The sequence below is a fragment of the Dermacentor andersoni genome, chromosome 7, assembly GCF_023375885.2.
Source record: "Dermacentor andersoni chromosome 7, qqDerAnde1_hic_scaffold, whole genome shotgun sequence".
NCBI lineage: Eukaryota > Metazoa > Arthropoda > Arachnida > Ixodida > Ixodidae > Dermacentor > Dermacentor andersoni.
In genome coordinates, this window is record NC_092820.1 from 16,957,799 (window position 1) to 16,982,572 (window position 24,774).

The following is a 24,774-nucleotide window of genomic DNA, read 5'->3' on the forward strand; positions in this document are numbered from 1 at the left end:
GAGATCGTGCCTTTCTTTCTGTCTCTTCATTGATTGTTCACTGATACCAGCCACCTAACAGAGAAAGGTGCATGGGGCGAAACTGACATCGATAGCAAGGCATTATAATATTACACGGACTAAGGTTCGTACATTTATAGGCATTGTAAACAGCAATGAGCACTCGCTTGCTAAGTTAACATACGTGGTACACGTCACGCGCCCAAGAACGCAGGTGAACAAAGTTCACTCGAATAACCGCGAGGACCCCAGGACTGAGGGCTCCCTAACCTAGCGGGTCCCATATATTAACGATAAAGTTTTTTACTCATTTCATTCACTCATACGCTGCCACAACAGCTCGCGTGGGGAGGAGCGCCGGCAACGGGAAGCACTCGCGCTTCTCCCAAAGCGAACGTTCCCTCCTACAATTGAGTGTGCCGCACGCCTCCGACACTAAGCATGTCACGTGACCTCCAACACTTGGCACGCGGAAAGAGAAGCACCGCATAGAGGCGCCAGCCTTCGCCCTTGCCGTCACCCTCTCCCCGGCATCAGCTCATGCGACACTCAGAGCGCGGGCTCGCGGTCACATGGGCCACGCAAGAGCTGTCACACCCGGGGTCAGCATTGAAACAGGCCGAGCGCGCCTCGAGTGCAATGAAACGCACCTTGGATGCATCCTGCTTCTCGGAGGCGTCTGCCTTGGTGCCCTGCTCTAATTCGGCCGCAGGCTGGGCATCCGCGTTCTCTGGCCGGTGTATCGATGGCACGGGGTCGCTCGGAGACATCCACGGAGGCCTGTGGAGGGCGGCGCAAGAGAGCAGTGGGAAAAAAGAAAGTGATAGAAGGAAAGTATTTCTCGTACAGTGCTTAGATTTGTGTCACGTCACCTTAACTGCGCATGCGCCAGTGGTGCTCACTGCCGAATTGTAACACAGGGGACCGCGCTCAGTCGAGCTGCAGTGAAGCTGCTTATCCCCTCCACACACTTGATCTTCTTGGATTAATAAACGATTGATTGATTGATTGATTGATTGATTGATTGATTGATTGATTGATTGATTGATTGATTGATTGATTGATTGATTGATTGATTGATTGATTGATTGATTGATTGATTGATTGATTGATTGATTGATTGATTGATTCGCGGTGGGTCTTAGCAAGCGTTCACTGATCCCACCGAATAATGAAGTACTGACTCATACTATTGAAGTTGCAGAAGCTCTGCCACGCGCTTGTCACTGTAAAAGGATGACACTTTGCAAGTACGAAGGCTGGCATGCACTTATAAGATACTTTAATTTGACAGTTAAACAGCAGCAAGGTATGTGACCGGGCAATAGTTGGTGTTCCATCTTGTTAAAGAGTGCGAAACGAGAGAAAGGACACCAAGAAAAAGAGGGGGGACGTAGAGAGGCGCTGACTTCCAACTTTGGAATTCGCCGTACACCATGCGATCGGTCCACGTTAAAAAAACCATAGGTGGTAGAAATTCCGGAGTCCCCGAACACAGCGTGCCTCAATCAAATCGTGATTATGGCATGTAAAACCCCCGGATTTAACTTTTTCAACTTTGTAAGTGAAAGATCCAAGTAAGCGCTTGTCTTCGTCGTCCCCTCCCCCCCCTTTTTTTCTCGTTTGGATGACGACAAAGGACGCAACATGATGGTACTTGAAGTTGTGCGTTGGTCTCAAAATACCCAACCTGGGGTCATTGATAATATCGTGACGTCACGACACAGGTAAAAATCTGACGTCGCGAAGCAATAAGGTTAGTTACAAGGGCATTTTTCATTAAAAAAGAACGAACAATAACGACGCATGTGTCTTTTCTGCCTGCGCTCAAGTGTAGCAGCCGCTGCGATATCATAAACGGAGCGAGCCAGTGTATCATAAGGTCGTAGCTATAGTGTTCTAGAAGGTTTCTAGAACACTAGTCATGACCCGTCGACCTACTGGATACTGAAACAGAAGCACGCTCTTAGAAACGAGTACTCATTTTTTTTTCAGCTTGCGCTGATGTTTGCGAGTATTCCTTTCTGGGTATGTGCCTTCATTTACCCCAAGATATGACGAGTTGGAAATATTATGCCGGTACTCTTTAAAGGCTCGCAACAATGATGTTCATCATGCTGGCGCTTGTGGATGCAACCACATGGGGCATGCAACAGCATTGTTTGCAATGAAAAGGTACGTAGTCAGATGTTCGCTTTGTTTTTTTTATTGTACTAGTGTTCTCTCAGTCTTTAGTTCCTTACTCCTCGCTTGGTCGCACTGAGCATACTTCAGTGTCGCCCGAATATCAGTGGTAGCCGATTACATGCATCGCAATAATCAGAAGGGTTGTTTTTGAGATTTTTCATGGGACAGTAGCCTCAACTTCGGCAGCTATAGAACAATTTTTTTCTGATAAAGGTAATTCTTGCGTAGCACGTGGTAACGGGGCATAAACCATTGAGCACGTTGCGCGCAGAATGTCATAGCATCCATATCTGACGCTGTGGTTGATCCTTGGTGTTTGCGCTGAATTTTTCACCTTAAAATACTATGTACTAACTAGCCCCAACCAAAGTTTTCTTCTAGCATTGAGAGGTGATTGGAAGGTCGGTTTCGCAAAGGAACTAACAACGCACGTTGAGGCGGCATTAAGTCCTCTTCTACTTTGATTATGATAACTTTAGCGTTTGAAAGCATTTATATGAATTTAGAAAGCTATAAAAAAATAGCTTCCGTGACACCATCCAAAGGGCCGCTCATACCATCGTCATCATCGTCGTCTGTCTCGACAGTAGACAGCTTTTCTAGTGGCAACAGCCATAAGCGAAAACAACTTCAATGTTGCTTTTTTTTCTTGGAGAACCAGCACATAACAGTGCCAAGTTTTATATTGAACGATAGGGTCGACGACTTGTGATCTTGTGATGGATGTTTAGCAAGAATAGCACCGGGGGAAATGCAACATACTTTGACATCTTAACATAAGAATGCTACAGGATTGCTGAAAATTGTTTACATTAGCGTAAGCATTCTTTGGTTAGGCTGTTACTTCGATTTGCTAACTTGCTTTTCATAGCTTATGCATGTTTACCCAGCGCTTCTCCGGTGCCAAAGAAATGAAATCCGTGTATTGAAAGGTGTAGAATGAGTTTCCAGGAAGCCGCATGGCCCCTTCAAGGGGTTCGTATCAAATGAGCCGGAACGCCGTCACAAACGGTTTCGCCACAGCTGGTTTTCCCCCTTTTTTTATTTATACTTTATTTTTATTTTTTATGTTTTGTTACGACCTTGACTCGGCGATGGTGACGTCACCAGTTTCTGCAAGCATCACTAATCATTTATTATTAATTATAAACTATTATCACATATACCAATCAGTTATATTCATACTCAGCTGCTCCACAGCGGGCTTCTTTACACACAAACCCGTACTGCGAAAAAGTAATCTTTCAAGGCGGCCTGACAAGAATGGTTTTCTCTTTGATCAATATTTGTTTTCAATTGATCCTTGTCCCTTATAGAGCTACCAATTATGTACATTTGCAATATAATGACTTAACTTAGCAAATTACGCACTTTTGTGCAGGTACAAGGCATTACACATTTAGCGTGACATAACGGGTTTTGCAGGAGTACTCACCAAAGAACCCTTACACATTAAAATGTCACCGGCTACAGTGCCGCCCTAAAGAGGATGACAGTATCAACGTACAGCTATCAGTAAACATCGGTTAAAATATGCTGTCAAGTACTCCATATATACATAGCGTAAAGGATAGACATGAAGACAAGAGGGGGGAGGGGGAGAATGAGAAAAGGTTGTGACATCACTCACCACGAAGCCTCCTGGGACCGGCGCCTCCAACTTACAGGTGAATTCCTCCCCTCTAATCTGCCCCTTTTCCCTCGCATCCTAATGCGCCTTCGCGCGTCACGCCGCGCCGAGAAAGGTGACGCCAGAGAGAGAGAGAGAGTAACTAGCGGTGTTATAGTAGCCGTAGCTAATACTAGCGCAACCCCGTAAACGAAGAAAACTGCGAAGCATTCAAATGACACGTGACTTCCGGCATACTTTTTTTTCGCACCTCACTTCTCCTTCCTCCGCGACTCTATATAGGGAAGTACGGTAGCGCGATTAAAAGACGGTACAAAAGAAGACACATAGGGACACAAACAGCGCCTATGTGTCTTCTTTTGTCCCGTCTTTTAATCGCGCTACAGTACTCCCCTTGAAGATGCATTACCAACAAGCCCACATTGCAACCCCCGTGATCTATATAGGCGGCTGTTACGTGCGAGTACATCCATCACCAGCGGAGGCACATCGCGAGGCGACCGTACCTGGCCATGAGGAGGGAGCCGGCCAGGGCGTTGAGCGATATGGCGCCGGTCACGAGCAACGCGCCGTCCAGTCCGTACTCGCTCACGAGCAGCCCGAGCACCAAGGGGTACGCGATGGCCGACAGCGAGAAGGCCGCCCGGTAGATGGACAGGGCCTTGCGACGCTCCGCCTCGAAGTGGAGGTGAACGACCGTCTCGTTGACGACCATCGACACGGCGGCGCCAAGGCCTGCGACGACATACACAAGGCACACACGTCTTGTGCGACCATGCATACAAGCACGCATACGGATACGTGTGTTTCGTTCCACACTTTGGGAAACAATCTCGAAACTGGTGCCATCCGGGAAATTCATTTTAAATGGATACGTCTTGCAAGCTCATCGGCAACAGCTTGTATTGCACTATGTGGTATGGTGTAATTGAGAAGTGAATTAGTGAATTTTTGTAAATTACTTGGATATGTGTTTTAATTTGGCAGCAGTGGCGTGAACAGCACTGGATCATTCGCATGTACTGACAGCAGTATCTTTTTGCTGCAGGGTCGGTAATCAGTTTATTCTGATCACCCGTCTTCAATCTACGTCCTGGGCCTACCTGCCACGTGCGGTCAAGTTTCGCCCTTTGGCCGCTACCCCGAGCAAAGCGCTGACCCCAAGACTACACGTGAGGACTGTTCCTAGCTGCTGGTTTGCTGAAACATTTTGACGTCATCAGCGAAAAGGCTACAAATACAGGGACCTTGTCGGGCACCGTCCAAATGGCAGCAGTGGCATGAACAGCACTGGATCATTCGGATGGACTGACAGCAGTATCTTTTTGCTGCAGGTTGGTGAAATCTGTTTACTCCTTTTGTAACTTCGTACCCGCCGCGGTTGCTCAGTGGCTATGGTGTTGGGCTGCTGAGCACGAGGTCGCGGGATCGAATCCCGGCCACGGCGGCCGCATTTCGATGGGGGCGAAATGCGAAAACACCCGTGTACTTAGATTTAGGTGCACGTTAAAGAACCCCAGGTGGTCGAAATTTCCGGAGTCCTCCACTACGGCGTGCCTCATAATCAGAAAGTGGTTTTGGCACGTTAAACCCCATATATTATTATTATTATATTAACTTCGTCACTACACTTGCAATTGTGTCAAGACACTGCTCCCGTACGATAGCATACCAGTGTTTGTTGTAACTTACTGCTGGTCATCATGGCAAAAATAAGCAAAGAATTGGTATGTGGCCTTGAGGACCTGAAGAGACAAATTAGGATCGACCTCAAGAATGTGAAAGATTCTCTGGAACGAGACTTTCGAAATGAACTCAGAGAAGTAAAAGCTAATCTAAACTTTACTGATGACAAATTTGATGATATGGTAACTAATCTAAAAGCAGTTCTAGAAGAAAATAAACACTTGCGCACTGAAAATGACACCCTAAAGTCACGTTGTGATCAAATAGGAAGTCAAACGAAATCGAATGAGTCTCGAATCGTGGACTGCGAAGAGTACTCGTGAAACGCCAATATAGAAATAAAAGGAATACCAGTGAATGCTAATGAAAAACTGGCGGAAATCATGATGATGCTTGGTGACTGTATTGGGGAAGCCATATCACCGTCTGATATTGACGTGTGCCACCGGGTTTCAGTACCAGGAAGCCAAACTGGAAAGAGCATTATTGTCCAGCTTGCACTCCGAAGGAAACGAAATGCTGTGCTGGAGAAAGGAAGACGAAAGCGACTAACGGCTAGTGAACTTGGGTTTTCTGAATCTGTGCCCATTTACGTCAATGAGCACCTGTGTCGTGAAAGGAAGCGCCTCCTTGCGCAGGCCATTGCCAAAAAGCGTGAAACGAACTGGAAGGTTGTTTGGGTGCGTGATAGGCACATTTGCGCCCGCAAATCTAAAAACAGCGCCATATTAAGGATCACTAGCTCGAATGATTTGAATAAAACGAGCTAAAAACATGGATGCCCCCATGAGCTGCCTCTAACTTCCTTCGATCGCAGATCTAGATACGTTTACTGCGAAAATAGCATTGCTGTTTTTCATATGAACTGTCGTTCTGTGTGCAACAAGGCTGATGAAATACATAGCCTGTTATTTCCCTTAAAATGCCTTATTGAAAAAAATAGAAAAAAGGAACGAAACTATATGCGCAATTCAATAAATACAAGGATCCCGTGAAGTTGGATCCCGTGAAATATCGCAATATCTTGAACAAAGAACTACGTCAAGCCAAGTACGAATACTTCAGCTATTCGTCCTCAGGTAATTCTAGCACGAACTCTCAGCATCGATGGCATCAACTAGGTAAACTACTTGGGCGTCACTACAACAGTGGTCCCAACTGCATTATGCGCGATGGTGCTGCGCTGACAGGGCGGGATCTTTCAAATGCCTTTAACGATTTCTTTGTGAATATCACGAATACACTATGCTCTCCTATTAATTCAACCAACACGTCAATTCACCAAGCACCAGGAGTCTCGATGTCGATGTTTCTGTCCCCTACAACCGAAAATGAAATAATTTCTGTATTCAGAAATCTTAAAAACAGTAGGGCTTTAGATATTAACGGTTTTCAAATAAAAACCTCTAAAGTATGTAATTGATTTGTTAGCCCCAATCTTAACATACATATTCAACCTTTTTCTCAGTAGTGGAGTATTTCCTAAACAGATGCAGATTGCAAAAGTTATCGTGATACACAAAGGAGGCGATACCTCTGAATTGTCAAATTATAGGCCAATTTCTATTCTACCGGTAATTTCTAAAGGCATAGAGAAAATTATTCACACGAGAAAAATTAATTTTTTTTAAATAAGCATTCCGTTGGGTCGAATGATCAGTTCGGGTTCAGACCAAAAAGATCCACTGAGTTGGCACTGCTCAAGCAAAAGGAGCTCATCATAAATGCATTTGAAGAGAAGCTCCATGTCCTCGGAATTTATGTTGACTTTTCCAAAGCCTTTGATTTAATCAATCATGACTTGTTAGTAAATAAAGTGAACCACTATGGTATAAGAGGGATTCCTAATTCTTTGATACGGTCATACCTTCAACATCATAAACAAATTGTAGCACACAATGATGCTCTGTCTGATGGCCAATACATAAAATCGGGCGTGCCGCAAGGCAGCATCTTAGGCTCTTTGTTGTTTTTAGTTTACCTAAATGATATATTTTACACTAAGCTACCGGTGAACCTTACTGCCCACGCTGATGACCTTACGGTGCTCATTACGGGTAGTAGAGAAAATGATTTATCCTCTACAGGTAATGAGTTCTTGCAATACATGTGTCAATGGTCGCAGAAAAATTACCTAAAGGTGAACACAAGCAAAACTAAAGCCATGGTATTTTGAGCGAAAACAACGTTGTAAAATATATTATGCTTAGGTTTGGGAACAACTATATTGAACTCGTGCGTAGTATCAAATGTCTGGGAGTAACCTTCTCGGAATCGCTTAATAGGGATGCCCAAATTAATAACAGACGATCAAGAATGAACAAAGTGAATGGGGTGCTATGTCGTCAACGGTATGTGCTATCAACAAGAATTAAGCTATTAATCTACAACGCTTTCTTAGTTCCAATACTTAACTATTGCCACACTGTCTGGGGCACAAGTACGAAGCATAATTTATCCAAGATTGTTACACAGAAACATGCGCTAAGATTAATTGCTAACGTACCATGGTATGCCCACACAGAAAGCTATTATTCCGAGTTGAGCACCATTCAAGTGCCTAATCTGTATGCCTTCAGATTAATTCTTATGAACAAGAATGCTATTAGAACAAACAACGCAGATATGTTGACACTATTCAACCTTCAAAGCCATGTGCCCATGCACAATGTAAGCCGTTGCTCCGCTTGGTCTACACCGTTTTGTCGGACTGTGTACCGATTTCAATCAAACGCCTATAAACTTCCCTGTTACCTTAACACTCTTGAACGGAATAACATCTCACTAGAAGAAATATCGAAAAATAAGTTAGTGTTTTGCCGCTTCCGCACTAATGTATGGTGTTTCGGTCTGTTTTTTGTATGTCACGCTATTGTTTCTTACATCACACAATGTTAACAAATGCACTAAGGCTGTTCTCAATTTTGTACGTATATTTTCTTACGGACCCTTACTGTATTTTTGCCCATGTACGTTCACAAATTTCGCAATGTATTCCAATGTTTCCAGTATTTCACTGCGTTTGTCATGACGAAGCTGTTTCCTCGTCATACTGTCATGTGGGGCGTAATGGGGTTTTTTCAGGCCGCTGCATGAGCCTTTTAACCTTACGTCCGCTCTCATTTTGTATTTTGTGGAAAGAGAGAAATGAAGAATATTATTATTATTATTATTATTATTATTATTATTATTATTATTATTATTAATTTCCCGTGATAGTAATGTCCGCCTTTTCGAATTATCCAGCTTAAGGGAAGAACTATGTTATCTGCAACAGGCGATTTTTAAAAGAAGTTCCGTAAAACCTAAGTAATCACTCCGTATATTTAACACAATCAATTTGTGACCCTCCGTGGTATAGTAGCTCCGTGCATGGCTAAGAGGCGTAGTAGCGCTGCTGTGCACATGGCCGCGGGCTCAATCCCAAAACTTTTGTGTACGGTGAACTGGGGAGGGGGGCATGATAAAAGGAAAACCCAGGAAGTCAAATTTAACCCGGAGCCCTCCTCTACGGCGTCTCTCATAATCAACCCACTGTGCTGTTTCTACAGATGTTAAACGTATCGTAGATCTCCATAAAGATAAGTTTAGATGTCAACCGTAACGCTTAATTGTAAACAGTTTACCCCTTAATTAACAGCCATTATATAGCGTGACCCTAGGGGTATCCCAATTTGCTACTTAACAGGAGATATTAGGACAGATTTAGCGTAGTTCTCCGACCACCTTTGTGAAAGCCGACAAACTTTTTGCCGTTAGCTACACGCATATCTGCGGAGAGGCTTCTATCCAGATGAGTTTCGCGGAATACTGTATACCCACAAAGTACTATCCCCCAAAGTATTCTTTTCAAAACCGGCTCGCAACCAGATCCGTTCAGCGCGCTCGATCCTGCGAACCGTTTCCGCGATGGACAAAGCCTGCCGAGACGTACCGCAGCAGAGTCCTATCACTGGCACCAGAAGGGCAAGGCTGCCGAGGGCGAAGCACACTATTTGGCCCACGCCGACCAACAGGGCGCCTCCGATGGACAGAACCTTCAGCGGCATGGTCCGGCACTGAACGGTCACAACGGGCGCTGCGAATGGATGGGGGTGAGACATGGACTATAGGCACGGCGGCCGCCAACCACAAACTATTTTGCTCAAATTAACGTGATTCACCCTGATTCGGGCAAAGCTATAACATTACTGATTGCTTGGAATAGTGCGCACTTAATAAAGCACGAACTGAGGAAGGGTAGGAAGCGCGTGCTAACTTCAGCAAATCGTTTTGCTGGAAACAGCGCACAAGTATATCAATTCTTTTTTTTCTGAAGTGAGACACACTTTAAAAAAACAAGAAGACATCTGTGCCCCCGCCGCTTCTTTGTGGATAGGCAATACGCGACAAGGCCGACATTAGCAACAAGGAAGATTTCCACAATAAGTTCGCTGAATTCCTAAATGCATTTTTTGATCAGATGCTAGAAACCGATAGATGTCTGGAAAGTGGCGCTACATATTCTTAGAATTTCGGCTAAGCACTGCCTCGCCACCGCTCTGCTTCAATTTCGCAATCACAGTATGCGCCCCAAGGTTAGAGAGCTAATTAGTACTTTATTAGGTAATTATCAAAAGTATTATTAATTCATTCATTTCTTGTTCTTTATTTCCCTTTCTGTTTTTTTTATTTCTTTTATTTTGTTTGTTTGGTCTCTTTTTCTTTTTCTTTATCTGCTTTTTTTTGGTAGCCCCGTATCTATGTTCAAAAACTCTTGCCGCGTTTGATCGTGGCTAAGGTGTAGCGCGCCATTCCAACACCTTAATGACTGCAGTTTATCACGTGTTTTGTGCCCACTTTTTCTGCGGATTACGGATATTTCATTGCAACATTCTTCTCGGTAATGCCTTCGTCTCTTGAGTCTTGAGCGTATGTAAAAAAAGAAATTCACCGAAGATCACGATGCACTCCCTAATGCGAAATTTGAGTGCAGTTGTATACGTGTTTTCATTTCTCGATATATTGGCAAACTGAGCGAAGTGTGGGCGCGACGGCCTGCTAATGGTGACGCGTGGGCGCGACTAACAGCAGCCGCCGCAGACAGACCTCCGCTCATCCAGCGCTTTGTTTCTACACAGACGGCGCGCGCTACCCTGCCGCCGTCTCGTAGCCATCGCCGCAGCAAAGCGCGCCTATTGGTTACATCACTCGGCTATCGTGCTCGACGGCAGGGGTTCCACTCCCTCATCGGTCACACATTACTTGCTCTTTCTTTAATTGGGCGAGGTGAGACAGCCCCCGCCTTCCGCAAAGGGCCAAGAATTAGGCATAGGCGAAAAGTGCTTCGCATTAAAATGATACCTCAAACACGCCGGTTTGATGTTCGTATCGTCCACGTGTTAGTAGAGAGAGGTTTAGCATAGCGTTGGTGTCTTTATAACATTACCGCCTTAACGAATTACCAACACTGGCTTCCACGACTGCGCATGCGTGCGGCATAGCGGGCTCCCTTAAGTTTACAGGGCGGCTCTCGTAGGGTGCCTTAACTATATCGTGACTGCGTAAAAACGTGGTAGTGTCCAGGTCAACCGTTTCGATCCTAATGTTCTTGTGTTACTTGGATTACAACTGTAGCGCCAGCGGACCAGGACAGAAGGAAGACATTGACAACACAATGCGCTATCTTGAATATTTATTCCCTGAAAATGAAGAACCTTACACACCATGCACAGTAGCACCACACCTGATCAATACGTCGAACTGAGCTTTCCAAAAAGACAGTTTCTTTATCTAAGAGGTCGGTAGACGCGGTGCTTACGCAGCTTTGACCACTCAGATTGATAGCCTGCATGTGCCTCTAATTTTGCGCACATCTTTATCTCTGTGCCTGGACAAAACAACTCTCATGTACTGTTGCCACTGAACAGTCTCCCCAACTCCACAGGTACGTAAATACAATCGCGCTAGCTTTGTGGTCTCTATTCAAAACGCGTACTTGCGACGCTTACTTACATTTCTTCCTTCAGTCCACACAGAACGCGTTCCTTAAACGAACAACCAAACTTGCGTAACTTATGCAACACAAAGGAACCTTCAAACAAATGTGTCTTCTAATAACTCGTTCCCTGCACGCTAACTACCGAAGTCAGACTACGGCTGCCCTCAACACACACGAGCAACCCAGTCATAAATCTTCTGCTTCCCTGCGTCCACACAAGACACGCGCTAAAGAAACTAAGAATGCTTAGTGCAAATCACGCACTCACTGAAAACCTACGCGCTTAACCTTAGAAAATAAAAAACACATAAAAAAAGAATGTCAACTAATACACACGCGCGTTACCATAGGCCTCTCATCGATAACCTCGACCTTCAGGTTACTTACACACAAAAAAAGAGCCTATCTACTCATTAACAAACAACTCGCGAGACTACATGTTTACATAAACCTCATCTTTCAAATTTGGGAGCTTCTCAAACGAAAACATAAAGAAAGCTCATTCTTTACATATTGAAAGAAATCCCAGTCTCAAATCGCGAAAATTTCAAATGCTAAAAAAAATAAAACAAAACAACATCTTGCACTTCTACGGAAGCTCTCTTGGCCTCCCGTTCCAAACGTTTACGTCTGACTCATACTTTGAGCCGTACTCGAGGTGGTCGCGGTCCGAAAGCTACTCTGGCTACCAAGAAACAACAAAAAGGCTGGCTCACTATCAGCTCCTCCAAGACGTTAAAGTCCCCTGCCAATTTCCGTCCTGGCGCCCCGCTTTCTTCATGACCTCGATTGACCGCGTCGCTACTCCCCGCCTGGTCTCGTCTTGCCAGCTTGCGCTTCTTCGTACTACACGCTGAGCTTCGAAAAGAACGACGGAACGACGAGGAATTTAACTGCCCCGTGCCCTTTGTCCGCGTCCGTGCAGAACATGCTTCTCGGTCCCCCTTTGACCGGTGGCTCGAACGTGTTTGATGCGTCAACATCGTCCGTGACGACCGCACCTTTCTTTTCTCCGCGCCCTGCCTTTTCGCGCCTATAGCCGTCTTAGGCTTCGCTACATTAGCCACCGCATTCCGATCTTTTCGGCGCTTCTTTCTGCGGCACTTTCCCCTCCAACTCTCTTTCATGCCGTCATCTCGCGCTTCGTGCTGGTCGTTACACATCTCGTCGGCCCGGATCGGTCTCTTACCCGCACAGTCTAAATGATCCTTAACTAAATCATTCCTCTCTTGGCTACCTAGACTGGCGGAGAGCCGCACCGATCCCTGAACAATGCAGTTGTTCTCTCGTTAGCTACGGAGCTCGCCATACCGAGAACTACTCTCAACTGCATCGCCCAGCTGGCACTTCACTTCGGCGCACAGATCTGACTCGACATGGGTGCCCGTGTCTGTCAAGTCCGTAGTATTCTGTACCTCGCTAATGACCTCGCTACCATGAGATGCGACGCACACGCGCGGTAACTGTGCCAATTTGTTCGCAGCTGGCCTAGCTGTCTCTACAGTCCTCTGTTGGCACAGCATCTCGTCGCTCTCACTCTGGCATTTAACGGCCGCTGTTGCCACTAAGGCATCGTTAGCTACTAGCACTTCGAGTTCACCTGTGAACGTGTTGCTACCCTCACAGGTACTACTACTTCTGTCGGCTTTCGACTGAAATCTGCTGTCTACTTCCTCCCACTTTCACTGCGTCCAGCCTACAGATTTTTCAAGCCGCTGTTGACTTCGCTCGATTAACTGCTCAAAAACTTCAATCTCTTTGTTCAGTGCATCAATGTACTGCCTCGTTACTTCTGTTAGGCCTTCTTCGTGCGAAATACTTTTTATTTCCTGCCTAGCTTCTTCCTGTCTTTGCCTAAATTCTTCCTGTTCTTGCCTATTTGCTTACTTTTCCCGTTTTTTGCTTAGAATTCGGTTACCCATTTGTTCGATGAATTTCAAGTTATTGTTACTTTCTAGAATGGTTTTACGAATCTCTGATTCCTTCAAGTCCTCCTCTACGTCTACCTCGATCTCCTCACACAACCGCAACAGGTCAGCTCCCGTCAAACACATTAGGACCATGGTCGCTACTTTAAGCTTTGGCTCTGCTGTCACACAATACTTGTTGCGATACCCACGCAAATCAAAATACAAGTAAAAAGGTCCCCAGCGAATCCAATCCAAAAACAGATAGAAATTGAAGCCTGGTAAATCTTACAGCCAAAACCAAACGCTTACCCACTGAAGCAGCACCATATCACCAGTCCTTCTCCGCTGTACCCAGTCAGTTGCAAGAGGTGGTCAATATCACGTCGCCTCCAACTTGATCAGGATACCGGTCGGTCACCATGTGCCAACGTCCGTCAGCTGCCGTTGCTGTCTCCGAATCGTAGGCCGATTTAGGAGCCGTAGGCCGATCTCACCGCTGCCATTCATTTGTAAGATTTTAGAGCGGTCGTAGTTGTTGGGAGGACCTTGGGATGACAGGGCTAGGCGAGCAGGGTTTATTTGCAGGATTTACATTTAAAACAAGACACATTGGCTGTCTAGCTTGACTCCCATATGGAGCCCGCAAGACTAACCTACAGCAAACAGCTTACGAGCACACAGCTCACTAGTACATTTCTAGCATGACAACGAGCACTCAGCTCACTACGACGAGCACACAACGAGCACTCAGCTCCCGACGACGAGCACACTCTAGCAGCCGGCAAACGCTGCTTATAAGCCCTTGGTCCCCCCTTGATTCCCAGTGGACGGATTCCCAGTGGACGGAAACGTTCGTCCAGTCATCGTTCGACATCACCGTTCGACGTTACCGTAGATGACCCGCCCTTTTGGAGGATGAGGGCTGTCATACACGTGCCGCACATACACACAGTTGAAAAGGGCCGGAGCCGACGTCAGAGGGCTTCGTAGAACTCTGCTTTGTCCCGGGTGGCGCGGCCGAGTACCACATTCCTGAGCTGACCGCGCGCCACGTGGCTGCCGGCCATTCGCAGTTCTCCGAAGTGCGCCCCGTCCGGCCGGATTGGAACACGCGCAGCGGGTTGGAAGCTGGCACGTTGCCACCCCGTCCGGCCATTCCTAACAGTATTATCCCTCTGCAGAAGAGTGCTAGCACTCCCTTGCGGTGGGGTAGCAAAATTCTGTCAGGAGGAGTTGACCTACTCTCTCTTAAAGAGGATCGATCCCTTGAAAAGAAAGTGAAATATGGGACAAGCAGATACGCCCTCAAAGAGAGTGCCCGGAACTCTCTTTGTTTTTAGAGTGTAGGTGTAGTCGGTCACTTTTCCAAGGCTTTCGATTCAATTAACTATAAAACCTTAGTTTCAAGATCAAACGATTATGGATTTCGCGGGATTCCCCTTAAACTGTTGAAATCATATCTTGAGCACGGAAAGCAGTGCGTCGCAATTCGATCAAAACTTTCATCAGCACAGGAATTAAGAAGGCGTTCCACAAGGAAGTGTACTTGGACCGATTCAAATGATGAATAGAAAAAAATGAATAGAAGCTTCCAATGTAAACGGGCCGAGAAAGAAAGAGCTTAGTGAAGACGGCACACTTCAGTGGGTTCTGCTTCCCGATTTGGCCACTCGCCGTGCGTTCAGCGGACCTACAATAAAACCTACAAGAGAGCACGGACACAGCCAGCTTCCACGCGAAGTGGGAAAGGAGGGCTTCGCGGCAAGCCTCCTTCTACCGGCGGCTCGCCTCTCCCTCTATCCTCTAACCTTATCAGTGACGTCATAGAGGCATTTTGTTTGTGAATTGTTCCTGTTTGGATATTCGGCGACCGCCAGTGGTCGAAGCGGCGCTGCCGCCGCGCATGGGCATGGGACCGAGTCTCCCAAGGGAGGTGTAGGGTGTTTCCGCCTCCTGATCAAACTGCAGAGCGGTAGAAAATTGAGTGCTGCGACTACCTTGACTTCCTTGCCGGTGGCTTTAGTGGTTTGCTGTCTTTGCCGTCCTGAAGCATGGACGATTTCAAGCAAGGGCCACTTACACCATAGAGTGGTCCGAGGAATCGGAAAGCTTTCGGCTGCACCAGCAGAGCAGTGCCCGACAGTTTATTTCAAGAATATATACGGTCGAAGAAATGGCCGCTATGTGGCACTGGTGTTGTGTTAAAAATGGTGGCGTGTGAAAACGATGGTAGTGTGTTGACAACGAAATCAGAAAATAAAGGGTTTATGTTAACTCAGATAGAAGCTCATCAGTTTTCGAAGCGAGATCAGGATGATTTAGAACATGCACTTATAAAGCGATATATAGAAGAAAGAAGAAGCATGTGCCTTCGGAGGTAAACATCCTCAAACGATGGAGCGCGTTTTATTAGCATGAGAAGATACCTGCCCAGCGGTCGACTTAGCCACCCCTGGCCTCCTTGAAGCTCTTGGGTTCAGCGAGAGCAGGGGGGAAAGTAAGCATGTCCGCAGTAGTGATTAGTAAGCGGTGATAGAAAGATTGGTGCAATAAATGTAGGGAAACGACAGGCAATGGAGGCGTGCAAAAACAAAGTTCATAATAGGGGTTCCCAAAGTTTGGTTATCGGAATTCACCGTGGGTATTTTTTTCTTTTCCTTTTTTTGACATAGGTAGGACATTAGGCAATATAATAACGAGAGCTTAGTGGGCCAGCCCACCGCCCCGTTCCACAGGGGATGCTCATAGCATCGATTCATCCATCCATCCATCCATCCATCCATCAACCCATTAGCACCGTGTTAGTGTCGCCACTGTGTTCAAGTCAAAGCACACTACTACAGTATAGAGAGTGGATTGTCCACTGCTGTGAGGTAGGCGGCACGTCGTTGTTTGGTCGCATGCTTGTCTGCCATCGGGTCTGCTACCTCAGGTGTGGTAGCTAGGAGAGGATAAGGAGTATTGGAGACTGGCTAGCGCAGTAGAGAGATAAGCGCGTGCCAGTCTATGAGCATTCTCGTTTCCGGGGATACCGCAGTGCGCAGGGACCCACTGGATGGTAATATCATGACGGCATTCGCGGAGCAGGCGTGCCTGGTTCCGGATCTTCTGCAGTACAGGATCTGCGTAAAGAACATTAGCGCATGCCCGATGGGCAGCCTGGGAGTCTGTGTACGCATGATGGTAAACAGGGCCAGTTTGAGACGACGTTGCGAGGGCCCACACCAAAGCAGAGAAACAAACTAAATACGGAACTTAGACGCGCTAAGAAAGCCTATCATGAGCATCTGTTTGCAAACGCCACTGGTAAACATCCTGAAACCTTGTGGAACATTATCAATAAGGTTCTTGGCCGCGAAAAGCATGCTACCTCACCAGACAAGATAATCTATAATAACAATGAAATTTCAGGTTTAGCACTCGCAAACCATTTCAATAAGTACTTTGCAAGTATAACCATGCCACAGCAAACTCGGCCTGATACGTCATCGTTTCTTTCCGTTTCTAACAGCTTATTTTTCAATCCCACTAGTGAATTTGAGGTATTTAGCACTATCATGGACCTTAAAAATAGTGAAGCTCTTGACATTGATGATATCCAAATAAAACCTATCAAGTATGTTTTAGAATACATCACTCCAGCTCTAACGCATATTTTTAATCTAGCTTTACAGTCTGGGGTGTTTCCAGAAAAGATGAAAATGAGTAGGGTAACTGTACTTTTTAAAGGAGGCAACAGAAGCGACGTGTCAAATTACAGACCCATCTCAATCATTCCAGTATTTTCCAAAAGATTAGAAAAGATTATTTTTTCTCGCTTATCCAACTTTTTCGACAGACAAAACATTCTATCTAGTGCTCTGCTCGGCTTTCGTAAAGGTAGGTCAACAGAAACTGCTTTGCTCACACTCAAGGAGCATGTACTAAAAAACATAGAAAGAAATCTCTTCACATTAGCACTATGCATTGATTTTAGTAAGGCATTCGATTGTATAAATCATAAAATTTTGCTATGGAAATTATCACAGAGTGGCATTAGAGGTACTCCTTTAGCATTATTTGAGTCTTACCTTACTAATCGAAAACAATCAGTATGTATAAAACACAAGTCAAGTTTTGTTCCTTTACTAAATGGCGTGCCACAAGGGAGCGTACTAGGTCCTATGCTTTTTAACATTTACATTAACGACATTGCTAATATTGATACAACCGTAAAATTTATCGTGTATGCCGATGACACTAATCTTCTCATTTCTGGTCCGAATTCACAAGAATTAATGGAAAAATATAACTGTCTACTCAATAAGCTATCTGAATGGTCAGTCGCTAATTGCCTAAAAATAAACCCTACGAAAACTAAAGTAATGTTATTTCGCGCAAAAAATAAAGTTATTACTAGTAATCAAACCTTAGTGTGTGCGGGTAAAGAACTGCAAGTTGTGGATGAACATAAAATATTAGGCGTCACTTTTTCCTCGCACCTTACTTGGGATAAACATATTGAAAATATCTGCACAAAAATGTCTGCTATCACAGGTGTTCTGTCTCGATGTCGGCGTCTTCTTCCAACCAAAGCAAAACTGAACATTTATTATGCCTTATTTTTTTCCCATTTAAATTACTGTAGCTTAGTGTGGGCGACTACAGGAAAGACAAACATTATGAAAATCCTTTATTTGCAAAAGAAAATGATTCGGCACATTGACAACATGGGTTATCTGGAGACGACGCGGCCAGCGTTCTTAAAGCATAAAATTATAAAAATAGAATTTTTCTACACGTTTCGCCTTCTAAATTCATTTTATTTCTCAAATACTGCCTTCAAAAATTTCCTAGTGTCTACTGCATCTTTGGCACCAAAATTCAATTCTTCCAATACAAGAAATAGTGATATATGGTATGTCCCGTGGTTTCGTAATAAATATAGCCTACAGTCATTACAACATAATCTACCACATATATTAAATAAATATAAAGGTACATATACCTCTTCATCGAAGGAACTGCGAATGCATTTTGTAAACATGTGATCAGTGATTGTTTATCGTTCTTTCAGAGACAACTGTAGGTATTACTAATTTTGTAACCCATACACATGTGTTTCTATCTTCTGGTGTATCGAATGTTTTTTTTTTCATTTTTTAGTCTGTATTATCTACTCTCTATGTCAGAGCGACTTGTGTTAGTTTTGTTAGTAACCCTTACACGCATACTTCCATGTTTCTGATGTATCAATTATGTCTTTTCTCTTAGTCTTTATATTATTTTTGGTCTTGTTATTGTGCATTTTTTAAATTAATTTATTCTGAGTGTCTAACAATGTTACAATTTTGATGCAACCACCATGTATGCCTTGTAATGGGCCAACGGCCTAGTCAAGCTGTTTTCCAACAGCTTTTAGCCTTTGGTATCCACCAGAAGACTTGTAATTCTGGAAATAAAATTGAATTGAATTGAATAATCTAGGATCGCCATTGGCTCAGCGCGGGTGCTGTACATTGCTTCTGCTGATATATGATGGCGTTGGTTCTGATTTTCATTTATCTGGTCGTATCACGCAGTGACATAACAGCTGTTACTAGCGCCGTCTGCAGGCAGTGCAGCGTCCGTGTATACGATGGGTTGGGTCGCTGCCACCGAAAGTATTCACACGGCGAGAGTGTCTTGCTTCGCAGAATTCAGACAGGCACCCTCCTTACTCCTCATTTGCTGAACCGTTTCCAAAAGCGTGGCACACCACCAGACGTAAGTGGGTTCTGCTCCACGTGCAAATGTCGTGCTGATCTCAGCCACCTGTTGGAAGAGCCCCCTCTACATCCCACCGAGGCCCTGCCACCGTACAGCGGGGACCCTTGCCTACTCTCCAGACTTGGGGCTTGCCCGGATACCACGTCTCCGGACCATGCCACCGAGCTATGGCTAGCACTGCTATTGTTTCTCCAGGACATAGTGGCACCACCAGTTGGCGATTGGCTACGTGACAGACACAAGCGTCATACGACCCCCACTTAGCTGCCTCCAGGACGTTCGTTAATAAAACGGATGCAGCCTCATCCTTCCCCTTTTGGAATAATACCCCTCCTTTTCCACCGCAGCGTCTTCGGCGCATTTTAATGCGTAATACACATGCTTTCATTCGTTCATTCATTCTATACTACAGTACCTATTGACAGAATCGAGACTGTTGTTATATGAAGCGGGGCACCTCTCTGTTTTCGGTGCAGCAGGATTGGACATGTGTGCCGGTCGTGCAGAACCTCCCGTTTATTGTTCGCAGGGAGAGAAGTACGGTCATGCCAATGATGCATGTGGTAAGTCATTGCACGAAGGTAAGCACTGCAAGAAAGAAAGAAATGCACCATGAGGCCTTTATGGGCATTACGGAGGCAGCGAATGCGTCAAGCGGCGTTCTTAATTCCTTGAACCAATTGAAGTAAGCAAGCTTACTTCAGGTCACCGCGGCTAAGACACACTGTGTGCTGGCACAGATCAGCTCTCATGAACAATATAACTTCACGGAAAGGTCATCTGATACGACCAGATAAACTACCACCACGCCAGGAATTCACTACGTTAAAAACCCGCCACAAGGCTCGGCTGCGCCCACACCATTTTCCAAACAGGTCCCACATCACGCTGTGTGTGCTCCAGACAAAATATGAAAACCTCTCCGAACTGTTTAAGCTTCTCAGAAGATGAAGGTACTATACACGTTCTTTCTGGCAATGTGCCTGCGACTGAATCTGCGCAAGATGTTGTTCTTGTAAACATTCGTAAAAAGAAGCTTGCAGGTGTAAGGGGCATTACTAGCTGTTTTCCACGACGCAAGACTCCGTACAAGGGCCGGGGGGTAAACATTGCTTCAATCATACATGGCTATCTCCCGGCCTCTGTGAATTGCGGTTCCAAATGTCGGTGGAATTAAATCTACGCGCCAGCAGACGTGCTCTTATATGTACGGTCTACCTATGAGAGCACGGATTTCGTGTTCAGAGAGAATGATATATTGTATCATATGGGCGAAAACAAGTATGGTTTTATTCTATAATCAAGAAATTATGCTCAACATGGCGCTTACAGTAGTGAAAGCAGTGCGGCCAGAACACCCTTACACGGAATTATTGCGGTGCTGAGCATTATTTACTCCTAATTTGCGCATTTGCGAGCTAAATATTCTTGCCTTTTACGTTAGATTACATTAGCGCTGCTTATCCCTGGCTGTTCTGTCGTATGACGTAGAAGCAACGCTACGTTCCTTTGGTCGAGCCATGTTTGCAGTCCGACCGCAGGAGCTGCTCTGGAGTGCCGCGAGCGGCGCCCGGTAGCCAATCATTGCCCCAGTGAGCGCGCGCCTCTGATCAGGGTGCGCGCCAGAGAGCTCCAGTGCGTGAAGGGGCTTCGGACATTGTTGCAGGTGATCTTCGTGCTCACAGGACCCACAAATTATCCTATGCTTCTGTGACTAACCTTAAATGGCCGTTACTTCAGAGCATAAGAAGTCAACAAACGAAGAAACCAACGACAGCATGGCGTAAATTACGTGTGCTTATTAACTGATTTAAGGAATGATAAATTAATGGAAATAAAAGTGGATGTTGCCGCAGGTGAGGCATGAATCCTCGTCATCGCATTACGCGTGCTATGCTCTTATCAATTGAGTTACCGCGGCGCCGTTTTCTCATCCACTTTCTTGGGTATTTATGTTTATCTAGTATAACTTGTCCTGGTTGTGTTAACTAGCGCTACACCTCAAGGCCTCGACGGTGGATGTGGTCAATGTTTTTCGTCCTAGGCGTCAAGTGTACGTGATCTATTCTACGGCATTTCACTTCACTTCACTTTTATTTCCTTAAAGACACCTCAATGGGGGTATTACATAAGGGGTGGTGTTTACAAATGTGCATTTTAATTGGTGGCCACATGAGTTCAATGAAGAATATTAGTATTAAGCTTATCAGCAAACGTCGTTGAACAGGTGATTTCGGTTATGTGGCAGGGCAGGCCGTTCCAGTCGCTTGATGATCGGCAAAAGAAGGATGCAGAGAAGGTTGTAGTTCGGCTGCGTGGACGGGTTACTTGCAAGGAATGCCCTGTACGCAGGGAATGGCGAGGGGGTGGGGCCAGCACATATGGTCCATGATGGAGCGAACTGTAATAGAACTTGTGAAAAAGGATTAAAGAATCAATGCGACGCCGGGATGATAGCGTGTTTAAGGCGGACTGTGCTATAAGTAGTGATACGCTCGTGTTATAAGAATAAGAAGAATGAATAAATCTTGCCGCACGATTATGAATTCTTTCAAGTGCATTGATAAGGTAAGTTTGATGTGGTGACCAGATGGGGGATGCGTATTCAATTTTTGGACGTACGAGCGTCTTGAATGCTAGTAGTTTGACGTGTTGCGGTGCATGACGCAGATGGCGTTTTAGGAATCCCAGTGTTTGGTTAGCGGATGCAGTAATGCGCGTTACATGAGCAGACCAGTCTAAGTGGTATGAAAGGGTGACGCCGAGGTATTTAATTGTGTCCACTTTTTCTAAGGTAGTATTTGTAATATTATACGGTGAGTATAAGGGCTGATGGCGGCGAGTGAAGCACATTACTTTACATTTATTGGCGTTAAGGGTCATTAACCAGTCGTTGCATCAGCCTTGCACTTTGTTAAGGTCATTTTGTAAAATACCGGGGTCAGAGTCATTAGTAATTGTGCGGTAGATGACACAATCGTCAGCGAACATACGGATTTGAAAGGAAACATTAAGGGGAAGGTCGTTAATATAAATAAGAAAAAGTAGGGGGCCTAGAACGCTACCTTGTGGGACGCCAGAAGTTACAGGGAGGGGTGCGGAGGCGCGACTGTTGACATCCACTGACTGTGATCGGTTAGTGAGGAATTCAATAACCCAATTTAAGACGTCAGGGTGCAGGTTCAGCTGGGAGAGCTTGAGTATTAGGCGCTGGTGAGGTAACGTATCAAATGCTTTAGCATAATCCAGAAAAATGGTATCGATTTGGGTGTTAGCATCAAGATTAACGTGTAACTCACGGGCGAACATAGCAAGTTGCGTTTCGCACGAGAGACCTCCACGAAAACCATGTTGGGATGGGTGAAAGTAGTTGTTAGTGTGAAGGAAGTGCATAATTTGGGTGAAAATGACGTGCTCCATTATCTTGCAAGGTACGCTGGTTAGGGAAATCGGTCTGTAGTTAAGAGGCGAGTTTTTATTACCTGATTTGTAGATTGGAACGACCTGCCCTTCTTTCCAGGTGACGGGGATGCTACAGGAGGATAAAGACTGTGAGAACATTAATCTAAAGTACGATGCGCAGATGAGTTTAGTATTTTTTAACAGTTTAGAGTTCATGCCATCCGCCCCCGATGACGATGAGAGTTTTAGCTTTTCAATTATTGCCGTTATGCCATGTTCAGTGAATTCGATGGGCCACATAACAGATTGCACAGCTCACGGTAGTATAGGTAACAGAGCATCAGGTTCAGTGGTGAATACTGATGAAAACGCGCGGTTAAATGCGTCGGCACACTCTTCTTCGGGGATTACTATATCGTTATGATCGGCGATAGTGATAGCATTCGGTGGCTTGCGGTTTAGTAGTTGCCAGAATTTCTGGGGGTTAGTGCTTAATACACGAGGCAACGTGTCATGGAAAAAGGAGTGTTTTTCGCGGCGTATAGCCGAGAGATAAACTTTCTCTGCCTCGTAATGTTTGTCCCAAGCCACAGCACAATTGGTTGGCTTTGCCGACCGAAAGAATCGTTTCTTCCTGTTTTCTAAAGTTGATAATGTTTTTGTGAACCAAGGTTTATTGCTGTTAGTCGGTACTGAAACAACTGGAATGTGATTATTAGCAAGGTCGGCGATTTTCTGTTGGAAGATCGACCAATTTGCTTGAAGTGTGCGGTTGTGGAATTCATCACTGAAAGTGGGGTAGAAGGACATTAGTTCGTTGTTAATGGCTTCGTAGTTGCCTTTATCGTATAGGCGTATTATTTTATTCCACGATTCTAGTTTTGGAAAGGTAAAGTTGAAGACAGTGTGGATTACTTTATGGTCGCTAATTGCCGGGAGATAGAATATCGAAGATAGGCTAGACGGATTGTTAGTTAATATGAGATCTAAAATGTTGGCCGAGTCATTCACTACGCGTGTTTGTTCTAAGACTAGCTTGGTCAAGTTGAAATTAAAGCATACTTCGAGGAAATCATTTTCGGTTGTACTATGTGACGAAGGTGCATAGTTATCCCAATTGATATTAGGGAAATTAAAGTCTCCAAAGAGCAAAATCTGAGCGTTAGTGTATTTTTTCATTAGTACATCTAGGACGCGGTTGAGCTTGTCAGTGAAGCTAGTGTCTGCTCGCGGGGGGCGGTAGCAAACGCCAAGTAAAATAGTTTGCGGGGTTGCACGAAATAGTAGCCATAATATTTCAAGGTCACTTGGGTTGTGAACAACGGAGCAGGGTATCGTATTACTAACGGCGATGAGCACCCCGCCGCCTCTAGAGTGCTAGCGATCGTTACGGAAGACATGGAAAGCGGGTAGGTTATCCATGACCTCCGCGTCGGATACGTCAGCGGTTAGCCAGGTTTCAGTAAGTATCAACAAGTTACATCCAGATGATAAGACCAGATTAGATACAACGTCACGTTTGGAAAGGAAGCTACGTATGTTAGAATATATTGCTGAAATAGTACTGTTAGGGCGGGTTGTCGCTATCGAACGGTGTGTTGGATGACGGTGATGCAGCGATTGCTATTGGATTTCTTTTACACATTTTGTAGTTTCGTCGTACATGTACTTAGCAGATCCTATAAACAGAGTTTTGTAGCGTAATGAAAATGCAGCTGACTTGGTCCTTGCAAAAGCCAAAAGATGTTTCCGGGCATTCTGCACAGTGCGAGAGTAGTCTTCACGAATGCTATAGTTAGTCCCTTTCAACTTGCGGCCGTTAGACAGAATTTTTTCTTTTGTTTTATAAAAAAGGAACTTTACCATTATAGGACGGTTTCGGTTATCAGAATGGCGGCTGAGACGATGCGCACGTTCAATCGCCTCAGGATGCACGGATGCACGGTTATGTTTTATTGGTCGGCGCAGAGCCGAATGATTTCTTCCTCTGCCTGAGCGGCGGATGCAGACGCACTTGGGTCGGAGATACCGAAGAAGACAAGGTTGTTGCGGCGGGCTCGGTTTTCTGCGTCATCGATGCGCGCTTCTATATCGGAGATTGCCCGTGTCGTCACGGCCGCAGAAGTCTTAAATATTTCAACCTGTCGCTGCAGGTCCTGGATATGTTGACATTGGCTCTCGACGGCATGCATTCTTCTGTTTAGTTCAGAAATCGAATTGTTAGTCTCGAC

At 45.3% G+C, this 24,774-nt stretch overlaps 1 protein-coding gene across 1 annotated transcript; it reads right to left on the bottom strand.

Annotated features, from left to right (window-relative positions):
* Nucleotides 1-533: 533 nt before the first annotated feature.
* LOC126535631 (uncharacterized) lies at nt 534-10,853 on the bottom strand. Its single transcript, XM_050182439.3, has 3 exons — nt 9,438-10,853; nt 4,324-4,552; nt 534-780 (listed from the first exon to the last, which is right to left on the bottom strand). Exons 1-3 carry the CDS (start codon nt 9,604-9,606, stop codon nt 534-536), a joined length of 645 nt encoding a protein of 214 aa, XP_050038396.2. The 5' UTR covers nt 9,607-10,853.
* Between the last annotated feature and the right edge of the window lie 13,921 nt (nt 10,854-24,774).